The sequence below is a fragment of the Rhinolophus ferrumequinum genome, chromosome 11 (assembly GCF_004115265.2).
Source record: "Rhinolophus ferrumequinum isolate MPI-CBG mRhiFer1 chromosome 11, mRhiFer1_v1.p, whole genome shotgun sequence".
Classification (NCBI taxonomy): domain Eukaryota; kingdom Metazoa; phylum Chordata; class Mammalia; order Chiroptera; family Rhinolophidae; genus Rhinolophus; species Rhinolophus ferrumequinum.
The window spans coordinates 77,059,114-77,075,579 of record NC_046294.1 but is presented as its reverse complement, the minus strand read 5'-3'; the positions used below and the strand labels follow the sequence as shown (position 1 = coordinate 77,075,579).

The window sequence follows — 16,466 nt, the reverse complement described above, 5'->3', positions numbered from 1 at the left end:
TAGATCAATTGTGACAAATTCACTAGTCCAAATGTTTAATTCTCATGACTTTTCCACCTCCAAGCAGTTCTCATGAACCTAAAGCAACCCCTAGGACAAGGAGTTGGAGGAGATATAAAATGGTGCCCACCATCTTCCATATTTGTGCCCTTTGGTCTCCCTCCAGCACACCTGTCCTCATCTTATTCTGTTCCAATCCTGCAAGATCATATTCTCAGATGACTGCCTACTAAGATGCTAACTTCTAAATTAAAAGTATGGACCCAAAACTCTATGAGAGGGAAGTAGGGGAAAACAACCACAGAACATTTTCTCCTTGGTTCTGGATTGCCAGACCTACTGTCTTTGACACATCAGCGGAAATTTAAAGCATGTGGTCTTAGGAGCACGATCTTAGGAGAACAATGGTGCAGTGTCCAGTAAACGTAAGAAATCACCCTCAAGTGGGGTGCATGCAGCTGCTGCTACCTCAGTTCCCTAAACAGAATTCAAGAGGGAGACCAGGGTAGCCCGACAAGAGGTAGATTAGGGAAGAACAAAGTATGATGAGCTATGAAGATGAGGAAATTCTCCCTGAGGCAGGTTTCCAGTGACTTATTCGATTTCAATTTAGGCTGTGTGTCCCCCTTTCCCAAACCTCCTTTCTTCCAACTGCGCCCAAGAAATCAGGCCAGAGCAGGTGCTGAAAGGGAGCTGGCGGAGAAAGGACGAGGAAGATTAGAATTGTCATTTAATTCGGAAAATACTGTATTTATTTCATTTGAACTACTTTTGTTAACTGTATCATCCTGCAGTTTTTAATTTTAGGAAGGTACATATTATCCAACAATATTTAATTACAATGCAGTACTGTGTCTAAGGTCGGCTCTTCCTTACTCCTACCTCGTGTTGCTCTGTAAACTTTATTCTATGGCCTTAAATGGGATACTGCTGGTCACTGTTAAGTGAGAAGATGCATGGTAACAACAGGCAGTGAAAACCCCTTCCCAGGACCTCTCAGGAGACAATGCAATCTGGCTTGACCTTAAATTTAGGCAGACTTCGTGCTTTCAGCAGTTGTTCAGGATCACTATGAAGAGATGGATGTCTATCACTCTTCCTTAGACATATACACTGAAAGGTTTTCATTTCACTTCAAACAATTGTATGCTAATTCCTGACACTCTGGAGCACAAACATATGCCATATTTAATTGAGGCTGATCACTGACCCAGCTTTACCTGATATTAGAACATGGGTTTATTCAATTACTTAAAAAGAACTTCTCATAATGAACATACCCGCAGTAACTGATTAAAAAATCTAAGGTTTACAAATACAAGCAAAAGTTTGGTGATAAAATTACCATAATGCTTATATCATAGAGCTGATTTGTCGTACTAAGAAATTTTGGGAAGCTTTTTAGATAATACTTGCAGAATAATGTGTACGTGGAAATCTGTAATGACTCTCTCAGTAGTTCAAATTTAACATTTTAATGGCCTGGGGAAAGTCCTTAGCCAGAGAGACCACACAACTACATGTCTTATAAACCAAAGGAACAAGCTTCAGATATACGGGTTCAGACAGTTAAGTTTGCAAACTTATCTTAAAAAGAGTGCTATATACCTCATTGCTGAATATCACAATGGTCACCTTTAAAGCACTCCCCTTGGGAAGCTATGCACCAAAGCCAGAGCCTAGTCTGCCTTTCAAAGCAATTTTGGAACTCTTTTTCTGGAATGGCCATCAGAGTTATCATCATATTACCTTTGATACCCTGAATGTCATCAAAATATCTTCCTTTCAATATTTCCTTTATCTTCAGTTAAAGAAAGAAGTCATTGAGGGCCAAATCAGGTGAGTAGGGAGGGTGTTCCAATACAGTTATTAGTTTACTAGCTAAAACCTCCCTCACAGACAGTGTTGTGTGAGCTGGTGCACTTTCGTGATGCAAGAGCCATGAATTGTTGACGAAAAGTTCAGGTCGTCTAAGTTTTTCATGAGCCTTTTCAGCACTTCCAAATAGTAACCTTGGTTAACTGTTTGTCCAGTTGGTAAATTCATAAGGAATAATCCCTCTGATATCAAAAAAGGTTAGCAACATCGGTGCAACAAGTTCACGAACCTAATTGTCAGACCTCGTAGAAATCACCCATCACACACATAGGCAAAGATCTCTCATCAACACAGTGAATAGAGTATCAGGAAGTTATTTAAGATATCACAACTGCTGATCACTTTAACAGAGTATGTCAAAATTCACTTGCAGTTTGAAAAATATGAAGATCCTGGAAGAGGAACATATCTCTTGATAGAGAATATGTCCCTGAAAATCCAACAGGTTGAATGACAGCAGCAGTCACTATAGCCATCAGGTGGCACAGTGGGTGACTTAGTGTTGGAGACGCAGGGACTCTTTGATATCCTAAGTGCCTGCAGCAGCAGCATATCCCCAGATACTGCAGAATGTGCAACAGCATTCATCAGTGTCCTTGAGTACAAGAGTAAGTTGGATCTATCCATTCTTCACAGTTATAATAATACTGTACTCAGCTGATACTACAGCAATGAGGATACACTTGGCTTCTTCCCAGGAGAGCAGCCCTCTGTCATAACAAGGGGCCTTTGGGGAGAAACTGCTTTGGATGCCTCAGTATCAGTGTTCAACACCTTTACGTCACTCTAATGGTCAGTTGAAAACGGCCCAGAGATTTTGAAGGCTACTCTCCAAGGAACTAGTGGCTACCAATTCTATTTAAGAAAAATGTCAGACTCTGAAATTCTCATCAAACAAGATGTCAACATCAAGCCAGTTACAAACATCTAGATGACTACAAAGCTCTACCAGGGAAGTAGATTGTGGAGACCATAAATGTACTAGAAAGAAAGTGCTTATACCTAATATTGGCAGTCAGCTGGGGGAAGGTCTTTGCAAAGTTTGGTCTTGCCTGAGATAACCAATAGGTTAGTAATGCTACTGAAATATTCCCAAGTAATCGTGCTGTGTTCTGTTTGAAATTTTTGATGTCCAGAAATTTTTGATGTCTCAATAGAAAAACTTGCTTTCTGAGAATTCAAAGTTAGTGCCAAATTATGATGATGCCTAACAGAGAATAAACTGATAGAAGTTGTACATAATTCGGAAACATGAAGTATCTGCCTTTTAAAAAATAGAAATTTTCCATTAATCTTTGTCGTGTCCAGCGCAACACGGGCAGTGAGAGAACGAGAAGCGGCGAAGCATTAAGAAAGAAACAGAAATCAAGAAAGTTTTGAAACAGGGGCCAAGGGCCTCACAGCCTCAAAGGACTGAGAGCCCTGACTCGGGCCACCTTGTGGCTTTTATTGATGCACATACAAGGAAGTAGCATTGTTTTTACTACTGTCTGTGAGTCTCATTCACCATACCAGAAAACTTGTTCAAACCGATCACCCTTGCCTGCCGAAAGTACCATGATGTATAAATAATTATTGTTTGTACCTCCCCAGGGGACAAAAACTTTATGTTGAAAACTTACTGAGGTGTGGAACTGATGTTATCACATCAAGAATCACTTCCCAAGCAGGTTGTGGGAAGGAATACAGCCACTGAGGCAGAAGTTCCCCTTAGACGGAGGGAAGGTGGGCGGCTGTGCCCACCTCTATCAACCCCGTGAGTTCTCCTGGTGGTCCCCACACGACTGTGCCTGTCTTAGGTTGTTCCTTTCTTGAGGAATCTTACCCAACCTTTAATAGCCAGCCATCCTTTGGGGCCAAACAAGGAGATGGCATAAAGGTGAAGAAATGTCCCTGAAAGGAATAGTCTCACGGACTCTTCTTTCTTTTTAGGGGTAGATACAAGGGGACAGACAGGCATGCTGCTGTGTGACAATAAATCTTACCATAACAAAGCTAGGTGTATTCATCCCACTCCATGTAGAGTATATGATACAAAAAACACTCCAAGTCTTACTGGTTTATTCTGTTTTTGTCCTTTGTTTTCTACAAAGGGAAGCCATTAGACATCTTAATCACTTACCAAAGAAGGGTACTGGTGGAGGAGAGTGGGGCGTAGACTGAAATGCGTGAACTCAACTGTTTTATTCTTTTTGGGGTGGATTTGGGGGTAATCTTTCTCTAAATCTTGCTGGCCCTTTGCTTGAATTAGCCAACGTTATATGGGAAAGGCAACGCAGGATTTCAAAAGCTCACCTGAGAGAATTCTCTATCCTGTCCTCAGAAGTTCATTGAAGTTCAAAATGAACCCCCACTATGTCACTCCTCCTTTCTTCCCTCCATTCTCTACCCAGAAATTTTTACTCTTAGGGAAAAAAAGCAGAAGTACAGCACTACTGTGCCTTTCTTTGGGTGTCATTTTTTATTCTTTTTAAAAGATATTTATTAAAAAATATAGCTAGCATAAAATATTATATTAGTTTCAGGAGTATACTATAGTTATTCACCATTTACATAACTAAAGAAGTGATCATCATGATAAGTCCAGCAAACATCTGACACCGTACCACGCTATTGCAATATTATTGGTTATATTCCCCATGTTGTACATTACATCCCTGTGAATTATGTGTTTTATACCTGGAAATTTGGACCTCTTATTCCCATTCACCTTTTCCCAACTTTAAAATTTTTTCAATTACAGTTGATTTTCAATACTATTTTATATTAATTTCAGGTGTACAGCATAGTGGTTAGACATTTGTATAATTAAGAAGTGATCCCCTTGACTCGTCTAGTACCCACCTGGCACTGTACATAGGTATTACCATATCATTGACTATACTCCCTATGCTTTACTTTACATCCCCTGACTATTTTGTAACTACCTATTTGTACTTCTTAATCCCTTCACCTTTTTCACCCTGCCCCCCAACCCTCTCCCATCTATCACCCCAACATATTTAGCACCTATCTGACACTATACATAGTTATTACAATATTACTGACTATATTCCTTGTGCTATATGCTACATCCCCATGACTACTGTGTAACAACCAATTTGTACTTCTTAATTCCTTCTCCCATTTTCACCCATCCCCAACCCCTTTCTCATCTGGCAATCATCAAAATGTTGGCCAGGAGCTACCTGGTATGACTGTTTCTGTTTGTTTGTTTATTTTGTTCTTTAGATTCCACACATAAATGAAATCACATTGCATCTTTCTTTCTCTGTCTGACATACTTCACTCACAGTACCCTCCAGGTCCATCCATGCCACCCCAGATGGCAAGAATCCATTTCCTTCCATGGCCGAGCTATATTGTATTGTATATATGTACCACCTCCTCTTTATCCATTCATTCATCGATGGACACCCAGGCTGCCTCCACATCTTGGCTATTGTAAACAATGCTGCAATGAACATATGGATGCACAGGTCCTCTCAAAGTAGTGTTTTGGGTTCCTTCAGATACATACCCTGAAGTGGGATAACTGGGTCCTTCACTATCTTTCTTATAGCCTTTGTTTTAAAGACCATTTTGTCTGGTATAAATATTTCTACCCCAGATTTTTGTTTGTTTGCTTCCTTTCCATTTTCATGAAATATCTTTTTCCATCCCTTTATTTTCTGTCTGTGTGTGTCTTTCAATCTGAAGTGAGTCTCTCATAGGCAGCATATGTATGGGTCTTGTTTTGATATCTATTCAGCCACCCTATGTCTTTTGATTGGAGCATTTAAACCATTTACATTGAAAGTAATTGTTGATAGATATGGATCTATCACTATTTTATTATTCATAATTTTGATTTTTTTTTCCATCTTAAAGAAGTCCCTCTAAGATTCCTTATAATGCTGGTTTGGTGGTGATAAACTCCTTTAGCTTTTTTTTTGAATGCTCACTATGTGCCAGTCACTATTCTAAATGCTTTACAGGGATTTACACTCCTAAAACTCTCAAGAATGCTGGGAAGAGGTAGTATTATGATTACCACTTTAAGGAAGAGGGACTGTGGCCCAGAAAGGCTAGGTTATTTGGCAAAGATTATGTAGCTACTAAAATTATAACTTTCTATTGCATACAGGAAGATTAAGGACCATAGGTTGAGGAAATTTTTTATATTATTAATTTCATGTTCTTAGCTTTGTTTATAAATCCCAAAGTAAGAAATAAAGCAGATTTAGATTAAGGCATAAGAATAAAGTCTGACAATAAAGAACACCTATCTAATTTCCTTTTTTCTACTATTAGATCATCCCTTTTTTATCTTTCTCCCTCATTTATTCTTTCCTTTCTAGACAAGTAATAAATACACATTTTGAGGGGGAAGGAGATTATGTTTGTGGTCTCTAGATTTAACATGGGAGTGAGAAATACTAGAAAGAAAAATATATGATGCCTGCCCTTGTTCCCCAAGAATAGCAACATGTATTTACTCATCAAAGTTCAGTGAATTTGTCCAGTTCAGTACTTCATCCACTTCCCAATCCATCACAGAATCTATGCCACCATCTTCGATAGCTCTTATTAGCCCTTCCGTTGCTTTGTGAATTAAATCTGTAGTTTCACTATTTGTAGACTTAGCCTGTAGGCTTCCTGTGTAGTACCTAAGTAGAAGAAAGGAAGAGAGATATAAATCCTTTGGAATAGGTGATTACTAGTAGATGCAGGTAATATATATTGTTGCTGTAAAACTATTTAAATATTAAACCATGTTTCCTTCCTATTTAACTCAAATACCTCTAAACCTAGTTCTATGTGATGGAATCTTTTGGCAAAAACAAAGCAACTTAATCAACCACACTAACTAGAGAAGGCTAATTTCAAAATCACCTCTTATTAAGTTGGATTTTTATGATACAAAGGAAAACTAAGTTAGTTATTACATCACTGAATCATAAAATTATATAATCAAAGGATCTTGGAGACAAAAATAACGAGACTGCTTGTTTTATAGATAAGGAAATAAACCCTGGAAGAGTTGAGTAATGTTTACAAGATCACATGGCTAATGGTAAGTAGGAAGAAGGAAGGAAAAGAAAGAGAAAGAGAGGAATAGGTAAAGAGAAGAGAGATAGTGATATCTTTCTTTGTGTTGGGTACTTTTCATACATTATCTTGTTTAATTCTCTTTAAAAAGACCCACATTTGTGACAGCGGTTTTGATTCCTATTTTATGGATGAGGAAATTGAGACTTAGAGAAATTAAGAAACTGTTTAAGATCATATACATAGTAAATGTATATCAGAGCCAGTATTCAAATCTGACTCCAAGTCCAGACTTCTATAGCACTGTTCTATCTTGCATTATGTCCAAGCACATAATGTGCATTAGTCCAAGCACATAAATTAATGCATCCCCCAAACATGAGCTGAGTGAGTAGACCGAGCTAGTCCTTACCAAGATTATTTGAATATAGAATTTTTTTTGTTTTTGCATTTTAAGATCTACATTAGTATTCCATTTTAAAGGTTAACTTATTCTGACACTGTATTTATTTATTAATTTGACACTCATTTATTTGGGAGCAGCACAGTGGCGATGTAGAACTAGGATTTGGCACCAAACTATCTGACTTTGAATTTTCTGTGATTTAGTAGCTACATAATCTTTGCCAAATAACCTAGCCTTTCTGGGCCACAGTCCCTCTTCCTTAAAGTGGTAATCATAATACTACCTCTTCCCAGCATTCTTGAGAGTTTTAGGAGTGTAAATCCCTGTAAAGCATTTAGAACAGTGACTGGCACATAGTGAGCATTCAAAAAAAGAAGGCTTATACGATCCTGGGTGGCAAGGGACATGACAGTGACAAGATATGTCCCTGCCCTCATGAAGTTTCTGCTTTGTCAAACTTTAAATGGATCGTGAATGCTAATGCTTTTTATAGAAGCAGGAACATGCCTCTTGGTCTGTATTGGTTAGTTAAGAGCACAAATTGTAAGAAAGCATGATTTCACAATTTTCTACAGCTCTTCATGCATTCATTCATTTAGTAAATATTTATTGAGCGTCCACTGTTTGCAAAGCAATCTGTACAGAGGTCAAATTCCTTCATGAACTTCCAATCTTCCACTTCTATACTCTAATCCCTAAACCTAATAGGCATTCAATAAACATGTATTGAATGAATAAATAAATAAATAAATAAATAAATAAATAAATAAATAAATGATGGTACACACTGGTCCAGATTTATTAACTAATGCTCATGGCACAACAAAAATGCATTTAGAAATTGAAAACTTCTGGAACACTGGGAGTTAATGCATTTTTTATTAGTTTCTCCATGTTTTACCTTCCCAAATATACACACACTTACGATTATATTTGGAAACCTAGGTGATATTCATTTTTTCTTTTACAACAGTGATATACAACAATTCAGATATCTATTTTACTCTGAGACTTTGTTTTTAAAGAGAGATATAATACATATTCCAGGAGTTTAATTGTTTTGAACTCTTCAGTCACTATTTATAGTTTAATTGGCTATAGGAGTCAGTAAACAACAACAGGTTAGCAAGTAGGAACAGAATTTCAAATACAATAGAGATCAAAACTAAAGATCACTTTATAATAATCATAATTTGCTTTATAAGAAGCAATATAAAATTTGGCTTTATAGGTAATGTTAAAAATGATCTCACATTCTTCCCAAACTAGAAAACTTAACAAAAAGAACATTATAGAAATGTATTTCTGAATATCACAACAGGGAGAGAAGTTAAAATGCAAAAACCTAGTAAGAATCAAGGTTGAAATTGGAGAAGAGGTAAAGGAGCGCTAAGCTCTAAGATCTGCAGGACACGGGAAAGGAAAGGATGTGAAAATCAGGATTCCTTTAGCAAGACAAGTGTAAAAAATATCAAGATTTGGCCCTTTGAGCCTCTTGAGCCTTGCTTTTGCTCGGGGCCTGCTCCAAACCCTTTGGAGTGTACTTTCTCTTTTAATAATGGGCCATTGAGCCATTCTCTGCTGCTCAGGTCTACTCCTATTTCTTTGGAGTGTACTATCTCTTCTAATAAACTACTCTTTCACCGCTTTAAAAAAATATATATATATATATCAAGATTTGTTGATTTTTGTTAACTGTTGATTCTCGACAACAGTCAGATGGAAATGTTTAAATGTCATCAATGAACAAAGCGCACAAAGTTTCTCATTCATCCCTCGCAACCTTACAAAAAAGGAAATTACACCCAGTCATAAAATTTGTTCATTTATTCATTTATTCATTCATTCATTCAATAAGCAACACATATTCACTAAGCATCCATTATGTCTGAGGCTCCACTAATAAACAGAACAGAGTCCTCGTTCTCTAGGGGCTCAGAGTCTAGTGGAGGTGGCAGACAGATACATTGCAAAAACGTAACAACTGAGTATATAAAAGATCTATGGGGGATCAATAAAAGGAAGTGCCTAACTATTTCTAGGTAAGTCAGGAAGGCTTCATTCGGAGATATTTGAACCAAGTATCAAAAGACGAAGATCTTGTCTCCATGTAGTTGAGCGAGAAAATATCAACGTGACGGAGAGGGAATATCATGTGGCATGTAAGTAACAGAGAACCCCTAACCGTTTCAGGTTTTAAAAAAAGTTATTTAATTTGTGTTTTAGAAACATCATTTCAGTGTTTATACAGACATGGGGAAGAGATTAGAAACAAAGAGACCAATTAGAAGGAATCCTCAGATGAAGTAGAGAAGAGGATAATGAGACGCTGCAGTGGGGAGTGAGAGAAATGGCACAATTGGGACATACTTTGGAAGCAGAATCAATAGGACCTGATGACAGATTACGCATAGCATCTTATGAAAGGTACAAAGTCTAGGATAACATTTCTGGCTGGGACAACTGGGTAAATGATGGTGTCATAAAATGAGGCTTGGAGGAATACTGAAAAAGAAAACACCCACCTTTTATAATGGGGAAAATAAAAAGTTCTGTTTTGGACCTGTTGAGTTTGAGATGGAAATTTCCATATATTAATAATTAGAAACAGACAGAGTTCAATTATGGATGAAGACTGTTTTGAGAGTAAATGAACAGAGGAAAGAAAGAAGAAGTAAAATAGATTATTAACACCATGTGTCTCCCAGCTGGTGCTGGGCCTGAGCTTCAAGTCATACCACCAGTCTGTCAAAGCCAGTTGTTTCTAGGTGATGGCGCATATCAGTACAGTGAGTGTATTCTGGTATTCTGAAACCATCACCAAACTTCCTTTGCTGTAAATGGTTAGAGGCAGTGTTGTATGGAATAAAATGATGACAGATAAGGCATTCCATAAAAATAGTGCTGACAGAAGTAATGCAGGAGAGAAATAAAATACATATCCAGAATATTTGTTTATCACTGTGAAGACAAAGGGATGCTTCTTCTGTTATGAGAAAAGTTAATATAATAAAGCCTGACACCAGGTAGCTGGCATATCCCACTACTGGGGGCAAAGCAATGGCCTTTGGTGACTATATAGCCAGAGCAGGCTTAGTAAGGGAAAGACCATGTTTATGAGTCTATATATAGCCTCCACCACTGTAACCAGGGCCATTTTGTACATGGTTCTATTGAGAAACCACTAAGGTGGCCAGGGAAAAAAGCTGATATTTGCAAGATGGGTCATCTTGTCCATCTGATTACTGAGAGCTTTCTGCTTCATGTAAGTTCTTTAGAAGGCATTTATGAGGACATAACTACGCTGTGTGACCAATACGCTGAGTATACTTGGCCCCAGACCTAATAACCAATTTTTCCAATTTAGTTCTTCCCAAGTCCCTGATCAGGTGAGAAACTATTAGCTATTGCCCACAGTCAATAAGATCCCTACCTCAAGCTATTTCCCCTTTCTTATGAAGTGGGAAAACCAGTGGGAAAACTAGTTGTGCTCACTGGGAAGATAGCCTTTGCCCGTTTTCTGGGCCAATTGAGGGATTATAATCTAGTGAGTGTCCATTTTTGGATAGTGTCAGCAGCATCCTGTGAGCTCACCTTGACCTCATGGACCTTCTCAGACCCATTCTCATTTATACCACATCTATTTTATACTAAAATGATGCTGTATACTCTCAGTTTTATGGTTCAGTGGATTAGATAAAAACTTGGTCAGCTCATAATCACATAGCACTTAGTATTCTATTGTCAAGCATCCAATCTCTACCAGGGCCCAGTAAGTAGCCCAGAACCGATTTTCAAATGGAGAACAGTTTGGGCAGAGAAGGGCATTACCTTTACACCTAAACCCTAGAGTTCTGTGCTGTGATCCCCCACTTGGCTCTTTAGAGGCTCCATACAGTAGTTCACTGTCTGCCACAGACATGTCTAATACTTTGGGACAGCTGAGCCATAAAGCCTGAGCGGTCGGGCAGCTTGACCACACTGTGGACCTGCTGGAGTCTGAAGCCTTATTAGGTCACTGAATAGACTGGAGCAGCATGTCCACATGTGGCATAATTTACCTCCCAAATCCAGAGAGGCCACGTGTTGTGTGTCTTCAGGGTGGATGGTGCAAGGTACAATAACTTGTCTCTCACTTCGGAAAGGATATCTCCAAATGTGTGTAAACTTCGGCTATGTGGCAAACCCTGAACTTTTTGCAAAGTTTATCTCCCTCCTTCCAGTGTAAATTTGTTATATTAAGTCATCCAAGAAGTTGTCATTTTCAGCTCATCTCCACCGATTAGTATCAGGTCACCAGTGTAGTGAACACACATGATGTTCTGTGGGAACTGAGATGTGCAAGTCCCTAGGGACAAGGGCAGGAGAGGTGACATAGCTCTAAGAGTGACATGTAAAGATAACACTATTCTCTCCATGTAAATGCAAATTGCTTCTCTTTTTGCTTACTGATTGGGATGAGGAAGAATACACTTGCCCGGTCAATAGCAGCATTCCAGGTGCCAGGAGATATGTTGGTTTGCTCCATGAAAGAAACCACATCTGGAGGCTTAGCCACAATTTGTGTCACTACCTGATTTCTATCACTTCAAAGTTCCATCATTTCCAGGGATCTAAAGGAAACAATCCCATCACAGCTTTCCCCACTGTCATCTCCAGTCTATAAAGGACAGCAAACACAGAGTTCACCAAGAACTCTGTGGTTCCTCTCATTTCTTAATGACTTGAGGAAAAGTATATCCTCTGGGGTGTCCTGGGGTGACAGCTAGTGGGCGGCTGAGTAGAGTGCACATAATACAAACATGTGTATTCCCCTGAGCTTTCAGAATTCCTTCTTCTACAGCATACCACAGAAGTCCAGCATTTTGTAACTGTAGAACTTTGGGTGAGTTCAGGCTTTGATTAGCCAGCCTAACAGTCTATTAATACCACTTCTGGATACTCAAGCCAACACATTAAATCCATAATCCCAGGTGAGTGTGGCCAGATCAGTAAATTCAGCTCAATCAACTCTTGATCTAACAACTTCAGAATCCACTCTCATACATGCTTCTGAGGCTCCTATCAATATAAATTGGTAAGTTCTTGTACCTCTTTTGGTTTATAAGCCATCTCCTTCTAGAGTAGATCTTGTCCCTGTCTGGGTTGTTCTGAGTTGTAACTCTCACTGAGCTATAACTCTTACTGTGGGCTGCAGGCAATGAAAAATGATTGTGGGGGAATCCTTACAATCAGTATAAGTGTGCAAGGCAACTGCCACGTGGTCATTGAAAAGCTTTTGTGCAGAGAAGGGTTCCCTCAAAACAGAGAAGAAGGGTATCCTCCACCAACAGGGGAGTTTGAAGGTTCAAAGTTCTCAGCCTTGTTTATGTCTGAACAAAAGTCCCCATTCTAAGTCTCCAGCTTCCACTTCTTCCCCTCTAGTGCCCTGACCCTAGTGCACAACACCTGACGGCGTTAAGCATTTGGTTGCACTGCAGGCTCTGCAAACCGGTGACCCTTGCTAGCCCCTGGGTTGCCTCCATCTCATCCTGCGACTACAGGAGATGAAGGCCTGCTTCACCAAGATCTTCTGATTGTCTGCACATGTTCTTTAAAAAATTTTTACAACTTTCTTGAGGTATAATTGATGTATAGTAGACACATATTTAAAGTGTACAACGTGAAGAGTTTTGACAATTTCTAATTGTTGCTGGAATATGACAATACAATTACTTTCTATATTTCACAAATGTGATAAACTCATTTATTAGTTTCAGTAGCTTTTTGTTTTGTAGATTCCTTACGATTTTGTACTTAGATAATCACATCAACTACGAATAAAGACTGTTTTAGTTCTTCCTTTCCAATTTCAGTGTCTTTTTCCTCCTAATTTCTTGCCTAATATGACTGACTTGGACCTCCAGAGCAATGTGGTAAAGAAGTGGTGAAAGCAGACATCCTTGCCTTGTTCCTGATGTTAGAGAAAAGGCATTCAGTCTTTAACCATTAAGTATAATGTTAGCTGTAGGTTTTATTAAGATGCCCTTTATCAGGTTGAGGAAGTTATCGTTTATTCCTACTTTACCAAGAGTTTTTATTATGAATTGTTGTTGGAGTTTTGTAAGTACTTTTCCTGCATCTATTGAGATAATCATACCTAACTTCCTTTTTAAGTCTGTTATCATGGTGAATTGCATTGATTGATTTCCAAATGTTAAGCCAACTTTGTATTCCTGAGATAAGCTCCATATTTTATTTATTATCCTATATCTATGTTCATGAGGGATATTGGTTGTTATTTTCTTGTAATATCTTTTTTATTCTTATAAGTCTTAAGTGTTTTATAGCTGATAATACCTTATAGAAATTGTTGGGATGTGTTCCCTCCTTTTTGTGGAAATATTTGTGTAGACTTGTATTAGTCTTTCTTAAATGCTTGCTAGAATTCACCAGGAAATCCATCTGGGCCTTCAGTTTTCTTTGTGGGATTTTTTTAAAACTACAAATTCAAATTCTTTAATAGACGTAAAACTATACATGTTCTTTTTGTTTGTTTTTGAGTGAGCTTTGGCTTATGTCTTTCAATGAATTATTCTTTTGCTTAATTTATTAAGTTGCTTGTAATACATATGTTGTTTTAATGTCTGTAGGATGTGTAGTGATATCTCATTTCTGATGTTTCTGATTTACATGAGTTTTCTCTTTATTTTTATTTAAAAAATTTTTCTTTTCTTTTTTTCTACTTTTTAAATTAGTTTTAGATGCACACAAAACAAAGTAATAGTTAGACGTTTATCATTTATATCCCTCACACTGTGTCAAACCCCATCCCCCATCCTCTATCCCTCTGACATCGCACACAGCCATTACATTTCCACTGTCTCTATTCCTAATGCTGTACTCCGCTTCTTGTAAGTGTATATATATATATATATATATATATTTACAAGTTTATATATATATATACATATATATATATACATATATATATATATATACAAGTTTATATATATATATAAACTTGTAGTTGACATTCATTATTGTTCAGCTTCAGCTTCAGGTGTACAGTGCAGTAATCAGGCATCTACATCTTTCCTGAGGTGATCTCCCTAATGAGACAAGTGTCCATCAGATACGCTACAAAATCCTTACAACATTATTGATTACATTCCCCCAAATTAACTTTCGTAACTCCGTGGCAATCTTGTGGTTACTGACTGCTTTCTAATCCCCTCACCTTCCCCCTTATCCCCACCCCCCCTCCCATCTAGCAACCTTCAGTTTTTCCTCTATGTCTCCGAAACTGTTTCTGATAGTTTTCTCTCTTTTTAAAAATTTATTAATAGGTTTCTAAATTGCATTGCTCTTTTCAAAGGACACAAGTTTTGATTTTATTGATTTTCTCTGATGGATTTCTGGTTGCAATGTCATTGATTTATGCTGTTATCTTTAGTATTTTGTTTCTTCTACTTGCTTTGGGTTTAATTTGCTCTTCTTTTACTGGTCCTTATGCTGGAAGCTTATATCATTGATTTGAGATCTTTCTTCCTTTTTTATATAAGTATTTAATACTATAAATTTTCCTGTACATACTGCTTTAGCTGCATCCTCAAATTTTGGTATGTTGTACTTTCATTTTCATTATATCAAAAATATTTTCAAATTTCCCTTGTGACTTCTTTGACTCATGGATTATTTATAGAGGTATGCTGTTTAGTATCCAAATATTTGGAGGTTTTCCAGAAATATTTTTGTTATTAATTTTATTGTTTTTAATTTCTTTTTAATTCTATTGTTATCAGAGAACTTCCTTTGTCTGATTTTAATCTTTTACATTTGTGGATGTTTGTTTAATGGCCCAGAATACGGTTTATCATCGTGAACTTGAAAACAAAAAAGTATTTTCTGTTGTTGGGTACCGTGCTCTATAAATGTCAACTATGACAAAAACGTCAAGTTGGTTGATGATGTTGATAAAGTTTTCTAAATCTTTACTAATTTATTGTCCACTTGTTATATTAATTAATTACTAAGAAAAGGGTTTTGAAATCTCTGATTATAATTTTGGATTAGTCTTTTTCTCCTTTCAGTACTCTTAGTTTGTTTCATGTATTTTGAAGCTCTGTTATTAGGTAAATAGCATTTAGGATTGTTATGTCCTCTTGATGAATTTACCCCTTTATTATTTTAAATGACTGCCTTTATCTCTGGAAATATACTTTACTCTGAAATCTACTTTGTTTGATATTAATATAGTAACTCCAGCTTTCTTTTGATTACAGTTAGCATGATCCTTTTCCATGCGTGTACTTTTAATCTATTTATGCTTTACATTTAAAGTTAATTCTTGTACATAACATATAGATCATTTACATTTAATATGATTATTGATGTGGTTGGTTTTAGTCTACATCATGCTGTTCATTTTCTATTTGTCCTGTCTGTTCTTTGTTTTCTTTCCTCTTTTTTAAACCTTCTCTTGGATTAATTGATTGTTTTTTTATGATTCTACTTATCTCCATTATTTGCTTATAATGAAGGCTTACATCTTTGTTGTTACTGTTGATGTCATGGTTGCTTTAGGGTTTGTATACATCTTTAATTATCGATATTAAGCAATATTGTACCACTTCATAAGTAGTATAAGGAACTTCTAACAGCTTATTTCCATTTCATTTTTCCCAACCTTTATATATCATATATTTTATTTCTGCACTGTTATGAATTTATAAATATCACAATACATTGTCATTATTTCTACTTTAAATACTCATAGCAAATTACCTGTACATTTTTTAACTTTATTTCAAAATTGGTTCAAATGTTTTTATCATAGTTATTTTTGTAACTATTTACTTGTAATGTCAGAAAATAGTAAGCAATTATATTTTGTTTGAAATGAAGATTTTCAATATAAGAGAAGGAGTACAACTGTGGAATCAAGAATTTAAGTAGAACTTGATTGGCAATATCAATATTAATTCATTCCTTTACAATAAAACTTTTAATATGTGTCTTTTTATATGTAACAAAATTTACTATCTTAACTATTTTTAAGTGTACACGTCAGTAATTAGTGATACATTTTTGAAAGATTTAAATAGTAAGAAGAAAAGTCCTTTATATTTATTTACATAGGTACCATTTTTGGTGTTCTGCATTCTTGTAT

General features: G+C 36.8%; 1 protein-coding gene across 1 annotated transcript in view; it reads right to left on the bottom strand.

Moving 5' to 3' along the window:
- The window catches only part of C11H11orf65 (chromosome 11 C11orf65 homolog), a 60,680-nt gene that overhangs the window by 2,656 nt on the left and 41,558 nt on the right, over positions 1 to 16,466 (bottom strand). Inside the window, exon 7 of the mRNA XM_033121691.1 lies at positions 6,357 to 6,527. Coding sequence (XP_032977582.1) covers positions 6,357 to 6,527 — 171 coding nt within the window. The remainder of the gene's footprint in view (positions 1 to 6,356; positions 6,528 to 16,466) is intronic.